General features: G+C 33.1%; 1 protein-coding gene and 1 long non-coding RNA gene across 2 annotated transcripts in view; one reads left to right on the top strand and one right to left on the bottom strand.

Moving 5' to 3' along the window:
- The window catches only part of KPNA3 (karyopherin subunit alpha 3), an 84,938-nt gene that overhangs the window by 45,999 nt on the left and 20,167 nt on the right, over window positions 1-18,772 (top strand). The window contains exons 2-7 of the mRNA XM_074304767.1: window positions 4,781-4,825; window positions 13,519-13,608; window positions 13,745-13,774; window positions 13,860-13,912; window positions 14,049-14,144; window positions 18,018-18,103. Coding sequence (XP_074160868.1) covers window positions 4,781-4,825; window positions 13,519-13,608; window positions 13,745-13,774; window positions 13,860-13,912; window positions 14,049-14,144; window positions 18,018-18,103 — 400 coding nt within the window. The remainder of the gene's footprint in view (window positions 1-4,780; window positions 4,826-13,518; window positions 13,609-13,744; window positions 13,775-13,859; window positions 13,913-14,048; window positions 14,145-18,017; window positions 18,104-18,772) is intronic.
- On the bottom strand, window positions 103-18,538 carry LOC141563527 (uncharacterized). The gene is made up of 3 exons (XR_012488446.1): window positions 18,448-18,538; window positions 11,464-11,609; window positions 103-384 (listed from the first exon to the last, which is right to left on the bottom strand). It is a non-coding gene; the product is annotated as an uncharacterized LOC141563527 (long non-coding RNA).

The following is an 18,772-nucleotide window of genomic DNA, read 5'->3' as shown; positions in this document are numbered from 1 at the left end:
TAGATGACAGGCAATCCCATACATTTTACATGTGTTACAGTATAACCTAGATACTATAGATGTGTGTAAATCCAATTTTCTTGTTGCACATTAAGTATTAGATTCGGAAGGTATAAGTAACCTGGGTAGATAGACAGTAGTGCTAATAGTTTACATTCACTTCCCAGTGTTCCTTCTCTGGGTGTAGTTGTTTCTGTCCATCATTGATCAACTGGAAGTGAGTTGGATCTTCTTTATGTTGAAGATATCCACTTCCATCAGAATACATCTTCATACAACATTGTTGTTGAAGTGTACAGCGATCTTCTGGTTCTGTTCATTTCACTCAGCATCAGTTGATGTAAGTCTCTCCAAGCCTCTCTGTATTCCTCCTGCTGGTCATTTCTTACAGAGCAATAATAGAGAATATTATTTTGTGAGGGTTTTTTGTTTTGTTTTTGCCTTTCTTTGTATCTCCAGCACTTAGAACAAAAGTAGGTACTTAATAAATAATAAGTGATAGAACGTCCTTAAGACATTAATTTAAACACTGACACTCTAAATGTGGATTTTGTACAGTGGCTGATGTTTATATATTTTTGGAGAAACTGAACCTCAACTGTATTGACATTTTCATTAGAATTACATTTAGAGTTGTAAGGGGCTTTAGAGACTATCATATCCAACAACCTCATTTTTGAGGCATACAGAAGTTTAAGTGATTTGTACAAGGTCATTAACTAGCATTATCTGAAGTGAGATTTAATTCCACATTTTTCTAAATAATTGCCAAGTTCAGTGTCTTATGTACTATGCTGCCTGTTTCTTAACTGGAAGTGAAGCCAGAAAACATAAAAATGTAACTAAGTGGACTTCACTTAGTGAAATAAATACCAGTCAGCATAACAGGAGTATATTTTATGCTGTTAGACAAAGATGAATTCAGTTTATATGGGGAAAAGCAAACAAGTAAGAATTTCAGAGATATCTATGACAAAAATTGAATGGGGACACCATATTTTATGATGTAAAACAGCAAATATTAAAACGCTCTGATAGTAAAGAAAAAGTAAATTAGTGGAATAAAATAGAAAAATGAAAAATAGACCCTTGTATGTATGTGTACATATGGAGTTTTAAAATAAAGTTATGATAGTAAAAGATTGGAAAAAGAAATCATTATTTAATAGCAGTTTGGAGATATTTAGATATAAGTATTATGAATTTAGATTGACATCATTTACCATCTTCAGATGTACCTATGATTTTGTCATTATCCCCTCTATTTATATAAGATCCCAGCTTATCCTTGTTTGTTCATCCCTGTGCAGTTATTTCCTTAAGCACAGACCTGACTACATGATACTCTGTTCAATCACTCTTGTAACTTCTTACTGCTGCTAGGATAAAATAGGAGTTTCTCTGTTGAGCTCTTAAATCCCTATACTACGAGGCTCCAGCCTGTCTTTCCAATCTCTTTAAACTTTACTCCCCTACCAGACTCTTCAATTCAGCTAAATTGGGCTTCTCTATATTGTTTACACATGGTGTTCCACCTCCCTTCTCCATACCTTTGCACTGGCTATTTTCCATCCTTAGAATGCATTTCTTCTTTTGTTGTGTGTGCCTTGCCATGCAAGTGAATTGGATTTAGGGGAGGAAGGACTGGGCAAAATTAGTATTATTTTCCTCATTATAATGTAAGTTCACGACTTCTGGTAGGAATTACTGTTTCATTCTTTATACTTGTATCCACAGCCCTTGCACTCTGTCTGGCACATAGTAGGTACTTAATTAAATACTTGCTACTTGATTGAATTCTTGTCGATTTATTCCTGTAAGTTCACCACAGGTGATCAATCTTAGGCGCTGGACTTGTTTTGATATTGTTAGAACCCATAAATTTTCAACTGGTTATTGGGTTTTTTTTTTGTTTTTTTTTTTCTTTTGGCCATAAGACCAATCTTGTTTTCCTTCTTCTCATACATTTCTTTAATGAAATAAATATTTTATTCCTTCCTTATTCCTTGTTTATAATATAGTAGAGTCTTCCTATGTTCTCCATGTTCAGTTTTCACTATTCAATAGACTGTTAGTATTCTGTGATTTATGGCCAATAAAGTATCACCAAAAGACTATTGGTACTACAAAACAAAACAAAACAAAATTTTAAGGGAGATAAGAATCAATAAAATAACTATTAGAATTGTTAGAATTTGTTAAAAGAAATCTAGTCAACTCTTTTCCTCTTGTTCTAATTTTGGGCCCAATTTGTCCATGCCTATGTCTATTCATGGTGTATGTGTGTTTTAATTTTTTAATTGAGTTTATTAATTATTTCAATTATTATTTTATTTTCATTGCATTAATTATAGAAATATTGGAGATTCTTAAGATCAGCCTGTGCCCAAACAAGAACTCCTTATATATTGTCCCTAATAGTCTTTGCTAGAGGACTTCCAGTAATGAGAAATTCTGTTTAAATTTCCAGATTTTCCATCCAACTATAGATTATGGTCTGGACATTAAGCATTCTTTATCTGCTGGAGGACTTGATGTAGTCAGTACAGTGTTTACAAACAGGTGCATCCTCTGTAGGAAGTCCCTTTTCAGCTTGAATTTTGTTCTAGATCTTCTCCATGACAGTGACTAACTTCTTTGGCAAGCATATGACATTAATGATGTAGGAGTCATTGAATAAAGTTGCCTCTATTGTCTCTCAAGGAATGTTGTTTAATTTTGAGATATGTATATGAGATACCTTGTTGAAGGAGCAAAGTAGCACTTTTCTTTTGTCAACTAACAATTATGGTTATCTCCCAGGGTTTTTTCCTGAGCCCGCCTCCCTTTTTTCTTTTCTCTCACTTGATGATTGCACTAATTCTCACAGCGTCAGTTATTTTCAAGTTATCTAATTATCAAATCTGTTTATCTCCTCCTGGTCAGATTATATCTTTCTCTGCCAAACCCTCACTTCTCTGTTGTTATTAAAGATAGCATACTCTTATTATCTCAGAATTATCCTCATTCTATGTATCATTCTATTGATAAATCTTGTCATTTCTTATTTATGACAGCTCTCAAATACATTGCCTTCTCTACATTCACCCTAGTTTCAGCCCTTATTACTTCTTACTGGATAAATACAATAGCCTTCATTTTTCCTGCTTCAACTCTCCACTTTAAGCCCATCCACTACACAGTTACCAGAGATTTTCCTAAAGCGTGAAACTAATCATGTACCTCTACTCAATGAAATCTAGTAACTCCCTCTTTTTTTGAGCAGGTAAAAGTTCTTTGTTTTATCACTTTCCTACTTTTCCAGTCTTTTTACATTCTGCTTCCCTCCACACAGCCTACAATATAGTGATATTGGTCTGTTTGCTATTCATCAAACATAATACTCCAATTCCCATTTCTGTACCTTTGCCATTGGATGTTCCTCATGCCCAGAGTGCTCTCCCTCCCAATTGTTGAATCGTATCCCTGGTTTCTTTTTAAGATTCAAGTCAAGGGACAGCTAAGTGGCGCAGTGGATAGAGCACCAGCCCTGAATTCAGGAGGACCCGAGTTCAAAGGTGGTCTCAAGACACTTAACACTTCCTACCGGTGTGATCCTGGGCAAGTCACTTAACCCCAGCCACAGGGGGGGGGGGGGGGGAAGATTCAAGTCATGCACTACCTCCTCCAGGAAACCTTTTTTGGGGAATCCCTAAGTTTTAAGGCCATCCCCTCCAAAATCACCTTTCCTCTATTCTGTAATCATCTTATATGTACTGATTCATGTTTTTTTCATTTATTAGAATGTTAAATTTCTTGAGGGTAGGACTTATTTCTTAGCATAATACTTGGAACAAAATAAGTGCTTAACATATATTCTTGTTAGTTTATTATATCATATCCTTCAGTCAGTAGTGTGAAAATAGTTGAAATCTACTAGAGATTAAAAACCTTTCAGTTCTATTGTCTACATTAGATTGTGGATATCTTTCTAGATATTTGTTTAGCCTATTCTCTTAAATATTTTATATAGGTAGAAAAGAAGACATGGCCAATAGGGTTTTGTTTTTGTTTTTTTCTCCGTCACCTTTTTTTGGGGTAGGGATAAAGTCTAGAAGTTTCTTCACACTTGTGGTTTTTCCCCTTCTTTAAAGTACTTAAGAAAATTGATATCTTAATGCTCTGAGTTGTGTTGTCTAAAGAGAACTTCTGTATACTATGTTTGGTTTGGGTTATTTAGTGTTCCTCACAGTAAGAAATATTGAGCTTTATGGGATTATCATCTTTTTAAACTTTGTATGTTTAAAAAAAAAAAAAAAAGTTGAAAGACCAGATATTTCTTTTGTTTTGTTCTAGAATTTACAGGTTGTTAACCCAGAGTAGAAAGGAAATTTCCATCAATAATAGTGGCAAAAGAAGTGATTAGAATGGAAAGCCAGACCCTAGAAGATTAAAGTCAAATTTATAATGTTTATGTGCATTGTGCATATACATATGCAAGAAAAGTAAGAGATCATTTCACACAAACTGCATTTTCAACCCCTATTTTAAATAATTTTTTGTTTTATATTCTCAAATTTTTCTTTTTCTTTATTCCAGTAAACATAGACTTTCCTTTTCAGTAATTCCTAAATGTTGCATTTCTACATATTGAATGTAAAAAGTGACATGCCATAATAATTTAAAAATATTTGATCTTTCTTTAATTTTTATAAGTATCTGAAAAAAATTTTCACACAGCATTATAAACTTTCTTGATCTTTTTAGATTTAGCTATTTATTTCTTTTTTTATCTTTTTAGACTATGAGAAGACACAGAAATGAAGTAACAATTGAACTTCGTAAGGTAAGAGATTTATGATTTTTTTTTTCTTATGTTAATTTTCTTTTCTAATGTTAAAATTGTTTAATCTGAATGATAAGCTATGGTGAATCTTTATTCTTCATCATGCAGAGCTCCTGAAACTGTAATGTTAATGGAAATAGCAATGGATGCTTCTCTGAACCCTCAGCATCTCTGTTAAAATACTATATTTTCTTCAACAAGGATTTGCATGTTTGGTGTGTTCACATCATATTATTCCACTTTTGTCCATTACTGTCTTTAGAATTTTTGATTATCTTTTACTGCTGACTTTCTAATAGAGAGGATTTCTAAAATTTATTTTCATCATAATGAAAGAAGTTCTTTCAATTACTAAATGAGGAAACAAAATATTTTAACCAATTCTATTTGAGAATATGTTCTTATTGCAAATTAGAATATATATTCTTTACATCTCTCCCTATCTCTGGACTCCTTATTTAGAACTATTCCATTCTCAACAATCAATTTGCATTTACCTTTTAAAAATTTATCTTTTTAGAAGAAGTAAAAATTTGATTTTGTAAAGGCTTTGGAAATTTGGAAATGGGAATTTATTTAAGATAATGTTGACAATATGATGTAAAAGAAAGAATGCTGGGCCTAATTAGAGTCATGGATTTGGGCTTTGTTTCTGACATTTACTAGCATTATCATCATGGCATTTAATTTTTCTGAACCTCAGTTTCCTCCTCTGTAAAATAGGAATAATAGATCCCTTGTCCCTTGTGTAAAAGTGCATATAAATATGAGTTTTTGTATTGTATATATGATATTGCATACTGTTTCTTATATATATAAACTCTGGAAGATTTGATTACATTATTGGACTCTTTGAGATTGACTAAATGTAAGGATGTGGTTCCTGCAAAACAAGAGAAGGGAATTGTAAGGGTCTTTTAAATGGGCGGCGCCACAGTGCAACAGGAGATTGACTTATCCAGAAGTAATCTCTGTGGATATAGGACTGCCCTGTGGGTGGGATCCTGGCCATATTGAGATAGTTTCGTAATGGGTGACGGCTCTCTCACTGTTAGCTGTGCGTGTGACCTCACAGGCCCTTTATAAGCCCGCTGCAGACAGCAAGTCGCTCTCTTTAACCTGCCTCCCTAGCCTGGGGTAGCTGAGCCAAGCTGATGGATAACCAGAGAGGTAAGGAGTTTGGTAGTGAATACGTGAGTCTTCAGACCAGGTGTTCACTAAGGAGTTAACAAGTCAGGGCAGTAAGTCAGGGCATTATGTGAGTAGGTATAATAAAGGCTTTTAAGATTACACATGGCTGTTCTTGAGTGTGCTACCGGTTATTAAACTATAGATTTAAGAAATTGTGGGCCAGAGACCTTTGAAGGCCTCAGAGGAGGCGAGCCGGGTAGAATTGACACTGCAAAGGTCAGTGGTCAAAGGTGTTCTGTTGGGCCTAGGACACACTGATAATAGTAACTGCCAGGAGAGCATGTTACAACTAAATGTTTATTCTCTTTAGCTAAAATGTTTTTCTAATCTGCTGATAAATGAATAGAGAAACCTCAAGAAACCAGTTAAAAACTAGACTGTAGTACTTGGTTTGTTTATATCTTTTTCTTAAAAAAACTTTTCTAAAGTTTTTATTTTAGACATAGTCTAGATGTCCTCTCCTCCCCATTTTTTTTAAAAAAAAGTAAACTATACTTTAAAATATTTTTCAAGTAACAACAGGTTATGTAGTTAGAGGATATATGAGAAATATGAGCGATATTCTTGTTGTCATTGGGATGATGATTGATTCCGTGGGTGCTAATAAGATCACTAAATGAAACAGGAAAAATAGAATAATGCCCAGGAAAGAAAACTGTGTGGCACACATGGTTAGTGGACATGACCTGCATGAAGATTTAGGAAAGGGGAGACTAAGAAGTCCCCAGATGAGAGCCAAGTGACAGTAGTGTGGTGAAAGCCTAAAGAGAAGAGGATTAGATTCAAGAAAAAGTTATTGACTTGGATAATTAAAATTGGGATTGGAAAGCCAGGTGGTCCAATGGACTCACCTTCCTGAATTCAAATTGGCCTCAAGCACTTATTAGCTGTGTGACTGTGGGGAAGTCCCTTATCCTTCTTTGTCTTAGTTCCTCATCTTTAAAATGAGCTGGAGAAGGAAATGAAAAATCACTTCATCATCTTTACCAAGAAAACCCCAAATAGGGTCATGGAGAGTTAAAATCAACTGAAAATTGACACAATTAAGAGATCATGTGGTAACTTTTGAAGATAGTAGTTTCAATTGAGTAGTGAGGTTGCAAGTCAGATAGTAGAGAGTTAATAAAAGAGAAAGAGTGAAGAGTACCTATCATAAGTAGCTTTTTCAAGAAGTTTAGCCACAAAATCAGTAGAGTTGTGGGACAGTAGAAGGGGTAAATTGATCAAGTGAGTTTTTGAGGGCAAGAGAGGGATGGACATTTTTTAAATGTCGGAGAAGCAGCAAGTAAACTGGGAAAGATAAAGATAGAATGAGGATGATAAAGAGGAAACAATCTTTTGGAAAAGATAGGTTGGACCACTTGTGCATATGTAAGATCTTTGCTTTGTCTTTATGAGAATGGTATAAAAGAGGGAAAGACATTTGGATGATGTGAGATGAAGAGCAGGAAAAAAGGAGCTCTCAGCTAATGATCTCAACTTTTTCAGTGAAATTTGAGCCCAGATTCTCAGCTAAAAAGGGAGCCATGGGAGGTTTGGAGAATGCTAACAATGAGAAGTTCAAAATCTTATTGGACCTTGAAATTGTATGGAATCTGAAATTTTGTTCTTTAGAAGTACCATAGGGAAATGACAACTCACCAGTTTAATAGTCCTGGCTAAAAAGTATTAGCATCAATTGGGGAATCTAAAAATGAGATGAGGCTAAGTAGAAATAATGAAAGATTCCATGTAGAAATAATGAGAAACATCAGTTGTCTAAATATAGATCAACAAAACACTTGATTATGGTGAAAAAAGGAAGTGATATTTTGGTATAAGACAAATTTATATTTTCTAGAGCTGATCATTTTAAAGTCCAGAAGGAAAAAGATATAAAAGATATTTTAAATAAACATATTTATTTAACAGGAATTATCTCAGTGAATCAGTGGTCACATTATCATTAAATTAAACATTCTAAAAGGAGAGAGATTATTAACTATAAAGCTAAATATGAATAAAGAAAAAATTTTAATTCTTGAAGAAGTATAATATTTTCCTTTTTTTTTTTTTTTTTCCTGTTTTACTCATTCCCTCTGCATAATTAAGGCCCTTATCTTGCTTGTTTGACTCAGGTGAAGATATGATCTTGTTTATTTTATGCCTTTCTTAGCAGTTCTCTGTTAGGAGATGTTTTGAAACACTTTTATAAAAGTCTGTTAATGACTTAGTGATTGCTTTTTTGGCTTACTCTGAAGTATGAGGTACATAGATAGCTTGTTGACAAAGTATCGTGTACCAGAAGACTTCTTGATAGTTATTTGTAGCTTTTTGCTTCTAAGCCACATTATAGAAGACACCATTACCTAATGAAATCTGTCCTACTTCATTTTATTTTATAGGGAGAGTTTTGGTGCAAGAGAGCGAGTGAGTAGCATTTCTCAATACTGTTTTAGAGATTTGGGGGAATTTTTGGAGATATCATAGAGCAGATCACCCCAAATGAATGTAGTGTTTGCCAAGCTTACTTTGGAAAGTTAGCCAAACTGAGAAAAGTACAAGCTACCTATAGCAGTGAAAGATGAGAAATTTAAATGTTTCCTGGTGATAATTGTTTTGGTCTGAAACTGAGCAGCAGCAATTCAAACTTTGGTTGAACTGAGGTGATAAATGACATTGAAGGGGAGACAAGTATTGGATTAATCCTAACTTTTAAAAATGTTCCTTACTGGAAGAAATAATAGTATCATCATCAACAATGACATTTATACCAACTCCCTTTATCAGAGCTCTAAAGAGAGCCAGTAGAATAATTTTGAATTGTCTCCAAGAAAGAAAACTTCATACTTTCTTGAGCTTTTTTTTTTTTTAAATAAACCTGAGCTACCCAAATCAGAGGTGTCAAACTTCATAACACAGTTAGAATTAGATTAAAATTTATTTGAAAAATGTTTTAACAAAATAAATAAAAATTCGACATAATTTTAACTTGGTTTTCTCTTAAGTCAAGGTGTAGCTCCCAGGCATATCTTTCTATTTGAGTTTGACACCATTGATCCAAATTGTTTCCCAAAGGCTTTTCTAAATTGTTGACTATTAATGTTTCTTCTAGCCATATTAGTTTTAGTTGAAATATTGATATATTTGAGTGGTTTTTATTGTATACTTTTGTATATTTGGCTTCCATGTATGTCAATGCAAATAGTAATACATAATGATTCTAGAACTTGTAGCATAATTTTATTTTAAATGTATGTCATATGTTTTGTTTTAATGCTATATTTCTAATAGATAAAATCTAGCTATGATTTATTTGATGCCAAGACTTTGATTATAAATGAAACTCCAAATGTCATTGTTGTTATGGAAAATTAGGATCTGTCTTATGAAAATATGCTTTATGACAATTTTCAGGAACCTTTTGATGCACCACTGAAAAAGGATGCACTTTTTAATGCCTTGGTAGAAGGCCCAGGATAGATGTATACCAAGGATAAAAAAGACCAAGTGTTCAAAAAAAGTGGGGGATTATTGACAAGTTAAGGCTCTCATGTCAGAGCTTCTTTCAAAAAATTGCCTGGTCAAGGAAAATAAGAGGAAATCTCTTAAATGTTGTAAACTAGATAGGCAAACAGCCTAAAACATAATACAGGGAATTATCTTAACATAAGTTTTTAAGACTTCAAAGACAGAAAGCTATTTTTTATAATAACCTCAATGCAAAATGCATAGTAGGATCATAGGCTTTTAGAATTAGAAGAAATTTCATATATATTATTTAGTTTAGTTACTGAAACAGTAATTGTCTTAATAATATTCTTGAGGGTTGTTCATGCAGCATTCATTTGAAGAGCTCTACTAATAGGGCTCCATTCCTTCTTTTGACAATCTATTATGCTTTATGTTAGGAAGTTTTTTAACTGTTAAAACAATTAAAAATATTCCTTTCTGCAACTTTCAATTGTGCCTCACAATTGTTCCCTCTTAGATCCAAATAAAAGTCTCCTTTTGCAAATACATGAGAATAGTCATCATGTTTCCTCCTAAGTGTTTAATGAAGTTCCCTAATTCTTTAACTATATTCTCTTTATTTCATGGTTTCCAGACCTCTCACCTTCCCAGTAAGCCAAATACCCTTCTAAATAGAGGTGCCCAAATTTGAAAGTGGGTACTACATGTGATATGGCCTGAACAGAGTGCATTAGTGATATCTTTTCCCTCATTCTGGGCACTATACATCTTTTAATATAGTCGAAGATAGCATTTTGCTTATATATACAAATTGTGGTTTAGTCACACTTTTCCTATCCTATATTTGTGTACCACATTTTCTGAGCCCAAGTGTATTACTTTACATTTACCCCAGTTAAGTTTTTTCTTGCTTGATTTGCCCTATCACTATAACTTTGTTTCATGCCATATTTATTCATAATAAGCCTGGCACTTGTGCCTTTAATATTGACCAAAAGAGGGTCAAGATCATATCTTTAGGATATTCCTAATTCAGGTTTTTCCATTCAACTAATTTTTTTTTAAATTTTTTTTTCTTTTTTCTGAGGCTGGGGTTAAGTGACTTGCCCAGGGTCACACAGCTAGGAAGTGTTAAGTGTCTGAGATCAGATTTGAACTCGGGTCCTCCTGAATTCAAGGCTGGTGCTCTATCCATTGCGCCACCTAGCTGCCCCTTCAACTAATTTTTGATTCAGCTGACTGTACTATTATATAGCCCAAATCTCTCTATCTTGTCTATAAAGATAGTATGAAAAACTTTAATAATAATAGCTAGCATTTATAAATCACTTTAATGTTTGTAAAATATGTATTAACTTATTGATCTTCACAAAAACCCTGCTATTACCATCCTTCGGATAGTAATAATCCCCAGGATGTTATTGTCCTCAAGAAAGGCACAGAGTGGTTATGTAACTTGCTCAGGATAACACAGCTAGCAAGTAGATGAGGTTGCATTTGAACTTAGGATTTCCTGACTCTAGGTCCTGAACTTTTTCCTTTGCACCACTCAGCTACTTAACTTCATCCTTTGTTGAAATCTTGGCCAAAATCTAATGTGGAGTTATTATTATTTTTTCATAATCTAACTGCTCTCCCCCAAATGAAGTATTCCTTTTCTTGATAAGAATGCTGTTACTTCGTGATTACCATTTTCTCAGGTGTTCACAAACCATGAGCTTACCATTAAATAAAAACAAGTAAATATATAAAATAAGAGATAAAAATATACATGAAATAGTCAGATCTGAATTTGAAGCAGAACAGTTTTGACAGTTGAATGTGGAAGATAGATTGTAGTAGGGACAGACTTTTGAGGCAAGGAGTCTGAGCAAGAGACTTTGGTAATAATGCAAGCACAAGATGAATAAGGTCTGCACCAGGGTGATGTTGGTGTTAGGGGAAGGGGGAGCACATATATGAGAGATGTTACAAAGAGAAACAATGGGACTTACCACTGGTCATCTCTCTTTTAAAAAGTATCCAGTATCCATGTAGTTCATCATAACTTTCTGTCTTGAGCTCATCAAGGACACATTCTCTACTTATCTTGGGTGCCTACTCCATAAGAGTAATTTTTTCTAGTCTAAACATTGTTCTCCTTGGCAAAGAAAATGGAAACAAATTAGAAGTCAAGAAGCTTTCTACCTTTTCTCCATTGTTAGTTATTAAAAGTGGTCCTATCCTTTTTTTTGTTTTGTTTTGTCCTTCAGTTTTCCTCAATATATCCCCAGGTATCTTCATTATTTTTCTTAGCTTTCCTCTGGAGCCTTAGTTTCCGAGAGCTTTTAGCATTCTTGATAGTCATTATTTGTAAACTGAGTTTCCCAGATATCTATGCAAATCTAGTCTTATGATCATTGGATTTAGATGTAGAAATAGAAGGAAACCTTAGGAGATCATATAACCCAATCCCCATTTAGATGAAACAAATGGCTTTTTGAGATCATGCAGAATAGTAAGTAAACGGATCAGGAATCAAATCCAGATTCTCCCCCACTAAGTCCAAAATGCAACATGCTGCCTTTATTTAACATGTTCGCTTAAAATTTGTAATAGGAAGTATCCTTTTAAGTCTTCTGGTTCATAATCAATACCATTGAGAATACCATGTTGAAGATTTCTGTTGAGCAGGTAGAAAAGTAGTTAATGGATTTCTGTGTAGGCAACTGCAAGGCAATACATTTAGGAGAAATTGATTGAAACTTTATCATATCAAATACCCTTAATAGTATGTTGCTCTTTGAATTATTTTTTATGATGTTTAAAGTAGGAGTTGGATAGAAACAGAAAAAAAACTATCTGTTTACATCTTCTTAGGTAGATACTGTCAAGAATTCCTATGATGTAGGAAATTTAGCAGCTGAGAAAAGGAGGATTTCAAAGGACATAAAAATCCAAGAAATAAACTACTCAAGTGTCTCTATAAAGAAACATATCTTAACAAGCAAGGGTAAACCCAACAATGCTAGTGTAGGGAGACAAATTTGACTAGATATATTTCATGCATACTAAGTGGGATGAGACTCATGACAAGAGTATGACTTTAGAGCAAATGTCTTATTTTAACAGAACAGAATAAAGTAAATGAATAGATAATCACAAGAATAGTGGTTGAAGATTGAGAAAATGTTTAAATATACATGGAAAATAGACTAATTTATTAAGCAAATCTGAGATATTGGCAGGTACCTTTTTAATTTCTTGATATTAGCATTAAAAAGACACCACTAGACAGTATATTTGGTTGAGAGGACCATAGGCTTAATTAAACCAGTACTGCAATTTTTACTTAGCATTCTTTTTTAATGGAATATATGCTAAGCAGCTAAAAGTTTCTCATAGGTTGAATTTCGACTGTAGCCAGTATTACAATCATTGCACTGTTGTACTTAAAGGTATATTTGGACTTAATAATTATAAACAGTTTGCAAGATGCTTTATCGTTAAAGTAATTATTTCAGAACAACTCATCTGGTGAGTTGTTATATCACAGTGTACAGTGATATAAAGTGGAAACTATTAATGTTGCAATGACTAGAGTATATTATAAGTATCTGCATTTAAAGATGTTTGCTTACACTTAGGATTTAAATAGAGCTAATCTGAATAACCAAGGAGGGGTTAGCCTTTTCACCAAGCCAGTTTTAATTTTCAATTTTTGACTTGATTAAAATAGCAATATAATTTCTTAGTAAATGTTACTATCATAACTAATATAATAAATACTATATACTTTATATTGAAGTTTCTCACTTTCCTTGGTTTGCTGCACATTTATTGGCTGAAAACAAGGTATAACTTTATTTTCACATTCACATTCTGCACAATTGGATCAAATTAATCTCGGATAGAACAATAATATATGATTTCCAGCTGTTCCACTGTTAAAGCTAAGATATAAAATCTTAGAATTTTTCATTTTTTAAAAAAGACCCATGATTGACATGTCAATTATTAATAGTATCTTTCATTACTTGTTGACCAATTACTTACCATTTGTCTTTCAGAATAAAAGAGATGAACATTTATTGAAAAAGAGAAATGTTCCTCAAGAAGAAAGTTTAGAAGATTCTGATGTGGATGCTGATTTTAAAGCAGTAAGTTAACATTTTAAGATCAATTTTACAAAGAAAATTGGGTACATTTAGCTCAAAGTATTAGCAGTATGCAGATTATATAAATGACTATAATTTTGCAAAATTTTTTGCTGAATTATTTCTCTTTCTTTTTAAGCAAAATGTAACACTAGAAGCTATATTGCAGGTATGTCATTGATTTAACATTTTCATTTTAAAAGTTTGTATTTGATGCTTTCTGAATTTCTAAACTTTTACATTTGGTATTACAGAATGCCACAAGTGATAACCCAGTGGTTCAGTTGAGTGCTGTCCAAGCTGCAAGGTAAAACTATTTTTTTCTAAGCAAGAGTTGTTTTGTTAAATGCATAGGTATAAAGTTAAGAAATTTATAGCCCTAATGTTCTTTTGATTAAGAATTTGATCTTTATAATAATTCTTAACTTTCGTTTCTTTTCTAGAAAACTATTATCCAGTGACAGAAATCCACCGATTGATGACTTAATAAAATCTGGGATTTTACCAATTCTAGTCAAATGTCTAGAAAGGGATGATAAGTAAGTATAAATCTCTTTTTCTTGCTTTTTGCTTTCCCCCAATTAAAGAAAAAAAAATTTCAGAGTTTATATCTTTTTTCCCCCCAATTACATGTAAAGATTCAACATTGAATTTTACAATGAATCAACATACATTTTTGTAAGATTGAGTTCCAAAATTTTCTCCCTTCCCACTCCCGAGATAGCAAGTACTCTGATAGAAGTTTTTTACATGAATTGTCATGTTAAACACATTTCCACATGAGCGGTGGTGTAAAAGAAGAATCAGGACAAAAGCGGGGGGAGACATGAGAAAGGGGAAAGTGAAAATAGCGCGTGCACACATACACACACAGAGATACACATACATATATGCTTTTTTCTGGATGTGGTCATTTTTCTTCAGAAATTTTTTGGAATTAAGACTTAGACTTTTTAGATAATCATATTGGTTCATTGCTTTCCTCTTAAAGTTAAATTATCTCATATTTATGGTACAAGTTTTTTATTATCACACTTTTTTGATAGTTTTTTTGATGTACCTGCCTTTGGAAATCTAAGATGCTTCTCGTTTAAGAGCCTTTGAAACCTGTTTTCTAGAGTTGTCTTAATTTTTTATTCCAAAAAAAAATTTTTTTTTTTTTTATTCCTGAATGAATTCAATAGCCTGATCTATAGTGCTCTGGCATTCATTGATTTCTCTCTTTTAAAATAGCCTTGAAAATTTTGTTCTAAGGAGAGCTTAAGGCTTTCTAATCAAACTATATATAGACTAACCACATGTCAAAGACAATTTGAACTGTTGCAGAATCGAGTGACTCCCACTTAGATCAGGAATGTTCTCAGCTGATCTACTGAGCTTATGCATATGCTTCTGCAGCATTTGAGCCTGTATGCACTTTTGTAATAATGCTATGGTCTTTATTTATGGTCCATCAGAAATAGGAAATAAGTTTTACTTACCTGGAAGAGTTTGAAGTAGGTAGAAGGATGGGGAGGTGAAAATGGAAGAGGCAGCATTTGAATTTAAGAGCATAGAACCCATTTACCAACGAGAATTAAGAATATTAATTTATCATATCTTAAAAGCTCAGTAGGGGAAGACAAGTCTGAGTTACAAATAATATCAACAGACATAGATTTTTATTGTTTTCAAATGCAGGTAGTTACTAAAATGGAATAATTATATTTTGCCTGTATGTTGCCAAATATATATCCTGAAATTTGACATAACAATAGTTCTGAACAATTATTCAGAAGTTGTCCTTTTTAAGTGTTTCTTGGTGCTTTGAAAGTATGTATATTCATTTCCATTCATTCCCCATGAAATAATTTGCTTCCACTGTCCCCCATTAATCATTTATCTATGAAACTTCGGTAAAGTCACTATCAAGTTAATGGTTTTACTATACCTTTACAGTTTTATGTACATTAAGTCTTATGTACTAGTGATTTCAAATCCTTGTAGGTCGTTATCCAAACCCCATTCTCCATCTTCTATTGCTTAATTACATTTTTCCATGCCCCTCAAACCTCCCACCCCAAAGTCCCATCTAAACACTATACTCTTCTTCCACTGTACCATCTATAATACCTGTTCCATAGGAATAAACTTCCTTTCTTTCCAAATCTTCCACTCTCATCTTCTGGTTATTAATAAAACCTTGCTTCTTCCTGATAACAGAGCCTCCTCCACCCTTTATAATACTGGCTGTACCTTATTCCCCTTAGTCTTATGGGTCAAGGAAGGAGAGATAGAATATTGCTTTTGTTCTCTAATTTCCTATTGTCACTCAGATTTTCTCCTTACCTCCATTATTCCTTCTTGGAGGTTTATGCTTTTCATCTCTCAATGATTTTCTCTCTCAAGATTCACTTTCAATTCACTTTTCAATTCAATCTTATTTTCTAAATACCTACAGATTATATTCCTCTTCCAAGCTAATGATTTTGGTACCTGACTTACAGTTTTTCTCTCCTCTCCAAATTCTGCCCTTACACTTGGGGATTTCAGTATATGTATTGATTCTCCCTTAGACACCCAACTGAGTTCCTCAGTCTGTTCATTTCTCATGACCTATATCTCTACCCACTTCAGCTATATACAAAGGTGGCCACCCTTAATCTTACTCTTAAATATACTACCTCCATGTTTAGAAATCCCAGAATCTCCATATCTGACCATTTCACTTCTCCCTCTACTGGCCTTCACCAAATTCTGCTCTTTGTCTGTACTGTCAGCTCCAGTGCCTTAAGCCCTCATTTCTCTCATAGACAATCATGGACTAGCTATTTTCTTCTTTCTCCCATGTTGACCCCTTCTGGGGAAAAAAACCATTCAAATCTACTCTTTTTCTCTTGGTTTCCCTTTTAACATTTTCCTGATTCTGCCCTGCTGAGCCTCAGTGTTAGATCACTCCTGTCATTTGCTGCCTTAGATGGAGAAAATCGCACAACTGTTTTGTACTACAGATTTGTATAACACAATTTTAGCTGGCCTTTCACTGCTGCTGGGTAATCCTGTTAACACCTCTCTTACCCATGAATCAGTTAATGTGTGGCTTTGTAAAATGGGCATAACAATATTTAAATATAGAATTGTTGAAAGAAAGGTACTGTAATGTAAACTTCAAATTGCTATATACTTGCACAAGTTATTGGATGCATTAGTTGATGTATAATGTTTATAGTAAGAGATGTAATATTGCTATTGTACTCAGCCAATCCCCATCTTATTTAGAATGTTGAAAGTAGCAGCCAGAATGGTAATGGGACATAAAAAGCCACATTATGAGTTGTTGATGTTTAACCTGAAGAACTAGTTGTTCAAGAAGCATTTATTAAGCATCTGCTGTGTGCTCAGTGCTAGAGGCATAAAGACAAATGAAACAGCTATCTCAAACTTAAATGTTTTGGAATTTGGTAGCATACAAAGTCAGTTCACGGACCTTTTCTATATAGCATTAGGATTAGCATCTGAGAAAATCAAGAAGGGCTTCATGAAAATGGGTTTTAAACTGATTTTAGAAGGAAACAAGATTCTCATAGGTTTAGGGACCCAGGACAAAGGCTCAGAAAAGGGAAAGAGGATGTTTTATATAAGATATATATATGCAGGCTGGCCAGACTGTTAAATGTGAGAAGGGACTCTGAAATAGGATCTGTTGGGACCAAATTTTGAAAAATTTTAAAAGCTAATTTCTGTTTGAGCCTCAAGTGGAGTTTTTCAGATAGTGGAGTGACTTAATCAAACCTGCACTTTAGGAAAATGATTTAATGGATGAGTGGAATGAGATTGAGTCAGAGTCAAATTAAAAGGCTATTATGGTAATCCACACAAACAGCAATGAGAACCTGAGCAATAGTGGTAGCCATAGGAATAGAGGGAGAGAGTTCAATACAGGAGAGGTAGTTGGAGAAATTTGGCAATTTATTAAATATATATGAGTGAGATTAAAGTCTTGAGAATTAGGCAAAGGCTGCAAAATTAATTAGCTGTGAAAGGATGATGACTTCTTTGCACTAGAGAAGTTTGGAAAAAGAATGAGTTTTCCAGGAAGATAATGAGCTCTGCTTTTCATATGTTGATTGGATGCCTTTGAAATGTCTACTAGGCAATTGGAGATAGATGTGCAGCCTGAGCAGAAAATAATTTTATTTAAAAAAAAATTTAAAGAACAAAAAAAATTAAAGGGAATTTAATAGTTTTCCCCTATACAAGGGATATTAGAATTATTGTTTATCACTCTAAAGAGTACAAGTAGGACCAATAAGTTTTTTTTTTTTTTTTTTTTTTTTTTTTTTTTTTTTTTTTAATGGATGAAGCCTTAGCTTTGATAATATGGGTTTTAAGTTCATTCATGGTAACAATATTTTTCTAATGTGCTTTTTTAGTCCTTCATTACAATTTGAAGCCGCATGGGCACTGACTAATATAGCATCAGGAACTTCTGCACAAACTCAAGCAGTGGTACAATCTAGTAAGTAAATTAAACTTTTTTTTTTTTTTTCCATTTTTGGAATGAATGTACATATTTTTTAAAATGTTGATTATAGTGTTTCTCTTGATGACTATGATCTTCCCCTAAAGACTTTTATTTCTCATTAGCTTAACAAGTAATTTTTGTTCTTCTTACTATTTAAAGAATGCATTTTTATATGAAATGAGATTTGTGTTTTCATATAATTATTTTTTAACAGCATGCCTTAATGTTCTTATTTCCAGTACTGAAGCATTGAGTTGTTTATACTAAGATTACAAAATCTTTTGCAATTTTTTTCTCATAAGTTAATAATATAATAATATTTTTCAAAGTCAACTGACCTTTTATCGTTTGAAGGACAACAAGAGTGAGGAAGCCCAGAAGAGTAATAGGGGTCAGCCTCTAGGTAGAAAAGGAAAAAGAACAGAAAAATTTGGGAAGAACAATTCTATAACTTTAGGAACATTGTAAGGATTATTAGAGTAAATAAAGTGTATAAAGTATAAGAATTCTATTAAAGTTATAATTTCTTAATCTCATTTTATGATTACTAAATAATTCTTTTAATTTGCAAAATGATTTAATGTTGACTGATTTTCAGTAGTGATTGGTGATGATTCTAGGAACCTGTTAAATATATAGAAACACTCAAACTGTATATAATTA

Source organism: Sminthopsis crassicaudata, chromosome 3 (genome assembly GCF_048593235.1).
Source record: "Sminthopsis crassicaudata isolate SCR6 chromosome 3, ASM4859323v1, whole genome shotgun sequence".
In the NCBI taxonomy this organism is placed as follows: domain Eukaryota; kingdom Metazoa; phylum Chordata; class Mammalia; order Dasyuromorphia; family Dasyuridae; genus Sminthopsis; species Sminthopsis crassicaudata.
Note: the sequence above shows the minus strand (reverse complement) of the source record. Positions and strands in the feature narration are given on the sequence as shown.